The 10,756-nt window shown below is 30.9% G+C and overlaps 1 protein-coding gene across 1 annotated transcript in view; it reads left to right on the plus strand.

Moving 5' to 3' along the window:
* The window catches only part of LOC106679636 (uncharacterized), a 13,589-nt gene that overhangs the window by 2,069 nt on the left and 764 nt on the right, over positions 1-10,756 (plus strand). Inside the window, exons 3-5 of the mRNA XM_014418898.2 lie at positions 2,459-2,598; positions 7,577-7,715; positions 9,791-9,926. Of these exons, the coding sequence (XP_014274384.1) occupies positions 2,459-2,598; positions 7,577-7,715; positions 9,791-9,926 (415 nt within the window). The remainder of the gene's footprint in view (positions 1-2,458; positions 2,599-7,576; positions 7,716-9,790; positions 9,927-10,756) is intronic.

Raw genomic sequence — 10,756 nt, forward strand, 5'->3', positions numbered from 1 at the left:
CAACTTATAGTATATATGATTACATACATGTAGTGTTTCTACAAGAAGTCGTAGACCTTTCTTGACCAGGTTTCCATCACAAAATTTTTACTTCATTTGGTGGAGTAGAATCTTAATTACCCGAGTTTGTGTGGACCGCAAATATGGTACATTGGATAAGCGAATACTATCAAATACAATGTACAATCAAATCAAGAAAGCAGCTTTTAATAATCCGCATTGTCATATTACATACTTTTAAAACACTCAAAAATTAATTATTTAATTGTCTTCTGCTTTCTTGTAAAACTTCACTTCTTGGCCGCCATACTGGGCATATAAAAAGTAACCCTGGTAACATGTAATGTTTTGCATTACTTAGAGCAGCTCCTTATTTTAATTTTTTTTTTAACTTTATATCGTATGGTAGCCTTTTTTCTCCTATCCATGTAGAAAGTTTCTGTTCCGGATTGCGGAGGTTGGGTTCAGAGATGTGGTCGAAACATTACATCCCACCAATGGACTCTTATGGAAAGTCGATAAAGTATCAGGGAATCGAAATCTGCTGTAGTAGCCGAGACCAGATTAGTTATGAATTGTTTTATGCTCCAGAAGGTTCCAGTAATAGTATGTTGAAGTTTTGGAAATGGTCTAGACTTTCGCAATATTTAGATAATTAATGTTGTTTGCTTTACTGAATACAGTCTCCTGAAATTCAGAATGTTTTATTGGCATTTTACTATAACATTGATAATACATTCTTACACCTCACACTACTCACAGACTACACCAATGACAACAACAAAACCCACACAGAATACTCCCAGCTCTGTGTGACAGTGTTACCACTTCAAAACAGTTAAGGTTTAGATAGGTAGATAGTTAGTAAAGAATTACTAATGTTTATATATATATATATATATTTACAATTTTTAAAAAGAAAATCAGAAATTAAAAGAAATATTAACAGTAGAAAAATAATAAAGTTATAAAAAAAAGAAATCTGTTATCAAACCATAAATAATAAGGTATCTTCTAATTGTAATAATAAGGAGTAACGATTATATATAAATACATACCTATTTACAGATTCCAAATAAATCTTTAATACATCCACTAGTATTTATGTTAAATGTCATACATAATAAAATCATCTGTCTTTATATGTATTTACAAATTTCATTCTAAACATTTTGAAGGAAGGTATGTAATTCCATAGAGAAGAGGAACAGATTTGGAAATATCTGTCGAATGCTGTGGTTTGATGGGCAGTTACATATAAGTCTGAGGGCCGTGAACAGGCTGTGCGAGAATGTACTGAGGATTTGAATCGAAGGAGATCAGAGATGTACGATGGACGGTGGGATTGGATAACTTGGTAGAGGAAATATGCTAGGAGATAGGAGATTTTACAACGGAAGGAGGGATTATGCCACTTCAACATTAAACGAGTGACACAGGCGTCCCTCGGACCCCGAAGATGAAACAAACTCGTTTAAGACAATTAATCAATCGTTTTAATTTGCTTTGATAACCCCAGAGAAACCTGGGGCTGTGAAGGTGATTTAATCGCTTTAAGATGGAGAAGGAACAGCGGAAGATATTGGAGACATGTTTTTTCCATAACAGGGATTGGTCAAAGGTGACTCCAAGGTTTATGTCGGATGAGTGAAATTTTATCGAATTTTACTTATGGTGAAATTTTCATGATGTCCCATAGGGTAAGAAATTGTGACTCTGTAAGCACTAAACTCTATGTTACTTATTTAATTTTATAATAATAAAACTTTTACTGTTGTGGCTTCGTGAGTTTTATCAAGACACTGACGACCTCTTGAAAAATATGTTTTTGGTGGTGGTGAATTTGCAGAAATCAAATACAATTTCAGAATCTGTGTTTCACTTGTGTGGTTTAAGTTCTCTGGCTGTTGATCAACAAATTGTAAATTTTAACGAAGAATAATAAGTCGTGAGAATAGTATGTGATGTTGGCTTTGTCTCTGTGCTGTTAAATACAAACTGATTATTGTAAAGGCACTGAATCCTTATGAGATAAGCTGTAAAGCTTATACTACAAACATGAATACATAGGTGTGTTGACATAAGTATGCGTAGCCTTATATTTGGTTTTAGACGTAAATGTTCATCATATCAATTTTCCCTTTTAAGATTTTCAGAAAGGTATATTACTGATAAAATAGTGATAGTAAGCGTCATTAATCAAAACTATTTTTTAGTTTTTTGTCTAAAAAGGAGACATTTTACGTAGTTACGACTACCTTTTGACGATAGCATCATGTGTTCTTGACGTTTCGCCGTTTCATAAAAGGTTTGTTTATTTAGATATAAAAAAAAATACAGAGTTAATTGAAACTAAAATATTTTTGTATAATAAAATGCTACATTTCAATGTATGATTAGTTATTTCTTCAATACGTTATCTAAATGTGTGATTAATTGTTCTTAACTAAATATTTAGTTGCAGATCCCTTGCAACAAGGAACAGCTGTGCGTATTAGCGGTAAATGGGCTATTTTAAGATGGATTCAAGTTTGCGACTGTCCAAACAGTATATTTTTAGCTGTTTGTTTTGGACCTAACATCATTACACAGACAAAAGTAAGTAATATTTTCGCAATATTAAATAAATAAACAAATGAGAGAGATTTAATATGGCAGTCTCTGAAATGGTTGATTAATTGTTTGCCAATTTAAGCTGTGAACTACCAATCATTCTTGTGGTTGTGCTAGAGTCTATTAGCCTATAACGGCATTGTGTACGTACGGTCTCCGTGTTATTTTGATTTTAATGTGTTAATTTTGAATTTATTTATTATTATGTTTTCAATGCATAGTAAGTAATAAACTTTTTTTTTATATTTTCAAGAAATACAAATATAGACTAATATTCGTACCCAGCACAAAACCTTCAAGTCCGAGCACTTTCCCAGGTATCTTTTTCTCAATATGGAAGTCTTGGTCAGCAAGGAGATGTGCCTCACTTATGCCTGACATATATCTCACTGGGATTGACATTTTAAAACATAAGATATATACCTACTATATATATTTAAACATTTCACTGTATGTAATAGAATAAGGTACCTTATTTGTTCTTGAAATTTAATTAGAGTTGTCAAAATTACAAAATACTTTATCTCTGGTAGAAGCATAGAGAATGCTTAAACAAAATTGATAATTATTTTTCACTCACAATTATGAACTATTTTAAAGATTATCTCTGTGAGATGGCAACACTGCGTGGGCAACACTGACAAGCGAGAGGAGGGAAGGTTTTTTTGGTGTTTGTCGAGAACAGTGTTAATAAAAGTGAGAGTGCGTATAATTAATTATCTTAGTTCGCTGAAAGTTATATTAGTTGTAATTTGACTTCTGAGTTGTGAGGGACTCTTTCTGTTAATATTGAGATTATTCTGTAACCATTAATGTAAGTGTTTAAGATAATATAATAGTGAGGTTTTGTTTATTCTTCATCTCTCTTATTTCTCCTTTTTTGTAAAAAAAAAGACTATAGCCCCTACAATCTCACTCAATGGGAGACTAGCCATTTCTCTAAAATCTCTGTAACATTCATTCACAGAAAGTAAGTTCTGAAATATGATGATTCAGACTAAAAGAGTTTTATAAAAAGCCTCCATGTTTTCTACTATTAAGAAGAAATTAAGAGACATAAAGTATTTACGAAATAAACAATGATAATAGAGCTTCGGAAATTCTAATTTAATAAATTATGAATTTAAAAAAAAAAAATTTAAATGGAATTTGGTCCGGGTGCGGTCAAATTAAACTCAAATAGGAATATTATGAACTATTTTTATTTGAGCCAACGTTTTGCCCCACATTACAGGGCTTCGTCAGGGCTAAAAAAAGATACAACACTTGACATAAGTACAAAAAAAAATAAAAAAAAGTGGAAAATAACGAGTGTATACAATGAAACGTAAAATTTAAGAAGAAAAATTAAAGGTTATAAACAATAAATGAAAACAGTAATAGTAACAGATAAAGAGAAGAAATATTAAAGAAAGTACAAATTAAGAGATGAAAAGGGTTAAGAATAAAATCAAATGAAAATGAACGAGACAGAATTCAGAACATGTTTTGACGGAAGTCAAAGCCAGAGTGAACTGTTTGTATTGGAAGGAGTGGGGATGGCAGTTAATTATGTCAGATTTGAAAATAGTATGAAAAGTAAACAATGTAAAAAATATTAAAATTAGGTAAACAATAAATGATAACATACATAATAGAGGGAGAGAAGAAGTATTTAAAAAAAAAAAAATTTACATGGATAGAAAAACAGAAAAAATAAATTTAAAATAATGGGATTCAATAAATGTAAGTGATTAAGAAAGACAATATACCAAATGAGTGGAGATACTTATTATTTTTCGTTCTATTTAATATTTTTTACATTGTTTACTTTAAAATTATTTTCAAATGTGACGTACTTAACTGCCATCCCTACTCCTTCCAATACAAACGGTTCACTCTAACTTTGACTTCCGTCAAAACATGTATGAATTCTGTTTCGTTCATTTTCATTTGATTTTATTCTTATCCCTTTTCATCTCTTAATTTGTACTTTCTTTAATTGTTACACATGGTCAATCAGCAATCTTCCAATAATATTTTTTAGTTTTAAAAATAAGAACGCCTCACTGGGAAATAAAATTACCTGAGAGAGAGTTACTAATGAAAACCTGGCAGAGAAGAGAGAGCTAGGCTGTGAGGGGAATCTTGGGTTGACACAGAAAGAGGTAGTTAAAGAATAGTACAATGTAAAAATGGTAGAAGATGCTTATTATCAAGTATGTATAAATTACTATCTTAAAGGCTTTATCTGGAGCTAATGCCTTTGGCTGAGATGGAATTTTGGGACTTATCAGGCGGGATGCATGAAGGTTTGGGGCATCATGGACCCAGAGTACAATTTAGACAAGCATCATGTTTTTTGTAGATTTTCAAAAAGCATACGATACCATGATTGGAGACAAGCTCGGTATTTCGCCAAAACTGGTTTGTCCCAGACAGTGAGAAATGTGTAATAATCAATGCGAGTACATTGAGACCTCTCAGACTATTTCAAAACGTGTAACTGGTTATGAAAGGGATATAGCATGGCATATAGGCTATTCAACTTGGCATTAGGGTGTGCGCTTAGGAAACTGAAGTTCAAGTTGAAGGAACTATTTTCTGCCAATCATGGGCAGAACATTTACATCCACAAAGAACGCATTTATTGATCTACAGAAAATCGCAGAGACTCGGGTTGTTGCTGAATTCATCTAAAATGAAATGGATGGAGAAAACAAAATTGAGAACTTTCAATTTTAAAGTGTTTCTGAATTTATGTACTTAGGTTCCCAGTAAAATGCAACCAATGAAGTTGATACAGAAATTCTAATAAAACTTTAAGATGGAGGTAGATGGTAGGCGTTTCGAGGTAGGTAATAGTTGTTGTTTGGCATCCAGAACCACATAAAAAAAACCTAAAAGAAGCTTCTGGATGAAATGATCAATGCAAAGAGAAATGTTGGTATACTTAGCGTTGGGGAGATGGAGTGACCTGGAATGCTCAGGATATCTTGGGCTTCCACAAATGGAGAAGAGTAGCACATTACAGAGACTAATGGTGGACGAAACTATCGGATGCCTTGACTTTTGACGAGTTGTAGTGCCATCCATGCAGGGATAAAAAAAAATTAAAGTTTGAGGTTATCACGATCAGAAGTTGAAACGTAGGTCTTTAAAGATATGGTAAGTAGGGTTGCAAATACCCCATTGGCTTAAATAACTAACCTGTCTGAGGAAGAAAGACTAAATAGAATTACCTAAGGTAGGAGAGAATCAGGATGAGCTGTCAGTAGGATAAAAGTTACCATCCCAATCACTAACGGTATTGATGGACGTCGATCAATAATGACAACAGTAAGAATGCCAGATTTACCTTTTACTTCATCAGAAACTCTTGTATCAGTCTCTTTCACCTTTTTGTTCCTGACAATATTTCCGACGTTCCTTTCAGTGTTAAACTATTAGTACAAGAGCCGGGAAGAAAAAAAGGCAGTTATCTCACCCCAATTTTTGATTACTTTAATGAAAATTATACATAATTATTAGTCAAAATTGATGAGTCTGCCAATTATAGGTAGGGGGATTAAAAAAGGGCGGCTGTTTCAAAACCTTAAAAAAACACTAATTTTTCATTCGAAGCTCTATATCTTAAAAGCTACCAACAACACTAGAAAACCTAAGAGAACATTTATTAAAGAAGAGTAAATTTTCTGAAATAGTAGCCCTAAAAGTAATATTTACGTCGAATAGTTCTCGAGATATAGCTTTTTAAAAAGCAAAATTTCTTAAAAATCTACCAAAAAGATTAGTAGTTAGTTAACTTCTTTTGAGAAATCTATATCTCTGGAACTATGTGATGTACAGATATCTATTAGCACTCATATTAAAGCTAGTTTAATGGACTATAAAGAAGTTTATGACCTTTACCTTCGTAGGAATAGTAGTTTTCATATTTGCTAAAATAAATTGATTTATAGTTGTTCGGACAATAAGTTTGATTTATGAAAAACTTCATTTCAAAAACAATTAAACGTACAGATGTCTGCAAGCGCTCCAAATTAAAGCTAGTTAAATTTACTACAAAATAGTTAATTATGTTTATCTTTGCAGGAGTAGTAGTTTTTATGATATTTGACAAAATAAACTCACAAAATGTTAATTTCTAGTTGTTCGTATAAAATGTTGGATTTTTGAAAAAATATATCTCTAGATCCATAAGACGCACATATGTCTGCCAGCACTCAAAATAAAGGAAATTTAACTTACTATAAAATAGTTTGACACTTATCATTGTAGGGGTAGTAGTTTTTATGATATTCACATATGAATATAAATTTGGGAAATCAAAATTTGTCCGAACAACTATAAATTTATTTTAGCAACTTTCATGTAAACTATTACTCCTACGAAGAAAAACATCATAAATTACTTTATAGCTCATTAAACTAGCTTTAATTTGAGTGCTAATAGGCATCTGTACGTCAAATGGTTTTTGAGATATACATTTTTCAAAATAAATTCACTAACTACTGATTTTCAGTACGTCCCATACAACATTTTTATGAAATTTTGCTTTTTAAAAATCTATATCTCGAAAACTATTTAACGTAAATAACTCTATTAGGGCTCATATTCTAGCAAATTTACTCTTCTTTAAATGACGTTCTCTTTGGTTTTCTGGTGTGCCTACTTTTTAAGATATAGAGCTCCGAATGAATTTTTTTTTTTTTTATCGCTTTAAAACAGCAACCATTTTTTATTCCCCCTACCTATACTGACTCATCAATTTTAACTAGTAATTATACCTAGTTATCATTAAAGTAATCAAAAATTGGGGTGAGATAACTGCCTTTTTTCTCCTATTGGGCTCTTGTACTGTATAATCCTACCCACACATCAGGTTTTTCTTTATTTCCTCCCAAAATTATTCCTTTGCGATTAATTTTAATATATTTTATTAATTTATCTTTTAATGAAGTTTTATTCATTTTAATTTCAGCCTTACTATCCAGACAGGGTCGTTATATTTAATGTGTCAGTTCTTCAAGAGAACTCATCTTACGTTTGTGTAAGTTATACTGTTAATGCGGCAGGATCTTCATTACCTTCCTGGCCAATAGTTTTCACAACAGTTCAAGGTAAAACCTGCAAAAGTTTACTATGATCCAAATAATAAATGCATGTCTACTTCACTTGTGTTTTAGTGTGACTAAGAGCCGGTCAAGTGGACATAGTAAAAAAAAAATGGAATTATTCGGAATAAAAAAATATTAGAATAGTAATTATGATAAGTGGACTACTTGTCGACAATGAACTATTTATTGGCACATAGAGCTTAAACTTTAAAAAATAAGTATGACATATGAAATATTTATATTTGAGAATTCTTATTTTTCTGGTTATAACCAAGAGGCATTGCTTAAATAATATAAATATGTATATTTTCGTTTATTATAAATTATAACTTCTTAGTGTGGTTATTTCGTCTTGCTTTTTTTTTTCCATTTGATTCAGTGTAAAAAAAAAAAAAATAAATAAAATACAATTTAAAACTCTCAAGAATACAATGACTTGTACCAAAACTAAAATTTTAGAAAAAAAACAAACTATATTTGTCTTCTTACCTCGTTCCTAAAAAACATTCTTCTACCATAGGAATGATGTTTCTTTGTCATGATAAAGGAAATTTTTTACAATGTTTTATTGATGGACCATTTTATTTATTTTTATGGGAGGGTTAATGGTTCTTGATTACCTATAGTATAATATGTAGAATCCTGTCTAATTATTGATAAATTCTTCTATAGCTTTTGTTTCCGTTTGATTCCATGTAAAAAAAAAAAGAAATAAAATAAAAAACACTCAATAAACATGACTTGTACCAAAACTAATATTTTAGCAACAAAAAAAACCTATATTTGTCTTCTTACCTCGTTCCTAAAAAACATTCTTCCACCATAGGGTTGATTTTTCTTTGTCATGATAAAGGAAATGTGTATACAAAGTTTCATAGACAGACCATTTTATTTATTTTTATGGGAGGGTTTATGGTTCTTGATTACCTACAGTATAATATGTAGAATCCTGTCTAATTATTAATAAATTCTTCTATAGCTTTTGTTTCCATTTGATTCTGTGTAAAAAAAAAAAAATAAAAAAACACTCAATAAACATGACTTGTACCAAAACTAATAGTTTAGTAACAAAAAAAAACCTATATTTGTCTTCTTGGAATGATTTTTATTTGTCATGTTAAAGGAAATTTTTTATAATGTTTTATTGACGAATCATTTTATTTATTTTGATGGGAGGGTTTATGGTTCTTGATCACCTATACTATAATTCGTAGAATCTTGTCTAAATAATTATAAACGTTTCCGAAGATATAAATATTTGTTGATGCTAATAATTCACTCAGTTGTGTTAAATGTTAATGTGGTCAAATGTAGACATTTTTTGATTTCTAAAAACGTTTGAAGAAAGTTACTTAGAACCTTTTTAGAGAGGACATTTCGAATATCTAAAGTATAATTTACAGTTGTAAAGGATTTCGTTACGGCATATTGTATAGCGTTTAGAAAGAGCCCTGAGCTCGAAATAGGTACTTTCAAGTAGGTATAGTTTGATACGTTTTCAGTTTATAGATTATTACAGTGTTGAGTGTTTGCGGCTTTAGCGCACTTGCTCAGCCTCCACTGGCTCACTACCAGTGATGCAGCGAGAGGGATGCGCTGGGATCTTTTGAGCTCTGCTCTATCCCTCACACGTGGGGGATAGAGTGGGCTCAGGGATCCTCAGGTCAATTGTGTAAATATTGTATATATTATTTTATCATTATGTTATTTTATTTTTCATACTGATAGTTTGATTATGTTCATTTTGTTTATTCTTTTGTTTGTATATATTTTAAGAGAGTTTTTTTTTTTCATTCATTTATTTATTTTAGTAGGTATGAGATCATTCATCACTATTACCTATTGCCCACAACTGTGTGGCAGATTGTAATATCTATCAATAAATAAATCTATCAATTTGAAAAAAAAGATTATTAAAGTAACGTGTAAAATTCTTTTGCTAATGATAGTAAGTAATTTAAGACTAATTGATATATTATATTTTTTTCTTTATGTACAGGCGAAGGCATCAGTCAAATTAATTTACTTAGCTTTATGAAATAAAAAATTTTATTTAAATAATATTTGATGATTTTCAGAATCCTTAGAAGAGGATAACGAAAATGGAAGCCTTGGATACGGATTTTCTATTGTATTAGTAATGGTCCTTATACTTTTATGTCTGTTTGGGTTTTTTCTTTACTTTGCAAAAAAACAAGTCTTGAAATTACCATGGTAAATTATTTCCTTGATTATTATATTCTTTGTCTAGTAAAATAATTTTCAAATTTAACCTAATTAAGTTATTTCTAAAGATATTGCTTAAGATTAAAAATACAAACCCAGTACTTCTTGACTTGATATTTGAGTAAGCTCCTCCAGTGGCGTACGAAGATGCAGGATTTGAAAACATGATTTTGACATCCATCTACATATGATTTGTATTTTGAGTAATACTTATTTTGAAATGAGGTATAATTGATCTAGATTCAATATGAGGACATCGATTTCAATGATAATGAAAATTCGGGACTGGTTTGGAGATATTTTTTATTATTCTGGTGGAAAGTATTCACTTACTGTGTTACTGTATGTAGACTGAAAATACCAACTTCTGCCACCTTAAGTCCGTCGAAATCAAATTTTATAGGTCAACAGACCTGTCTTGTGTAGTAAAATTTTGTTTTATTTTCTTACCGCTATTTTCTCTTCGAAAATTAATTTCATTTTTATCTATACTATCTAACAGTTTCAGTAAATGTTGTTAAAAAGTAGGTATTAAAGTGTTTAATGTGGACATCTCCAGTATCTCTACGGAAGTATTTATTATAAAGTATAAAGTACATTGTGGTGTATTTAAAAGGTAATATAAATCTGTAAGGGGTCTAATACTTCCTGAGGTACAGTTGAAATGTTAAGGTTTTTATAGTATGAATTAAACTTCGCAAGTGCGTATCTGATAGAGTTCAATACTTACTTTTTAAAGACATCTACTGCTGTATCTGGTGTAAATCAGGGGTAGGGGGAAGAAGGGGAGGGAGAGAGGGAGGGAGGGAGAGAGGGAG

The sequence above is a fragment of the Halyomorpha halys genome, unplaced genomic scaffold (genome assembly GCF_000696795.3).
Source record: "Halyomorpha halys isolate HHAL.00 unplaced genomic scaffold, Hhal_1.1 Scaffold213.1, whole genome shotgun sequence".
NCBI classification, from domain to species: Eukaryota; Metazoa; Arthropoda; class Insecta; order Hemiptera; family Pentatomidae; genus Halyomorpha; species Halyomorpha halys.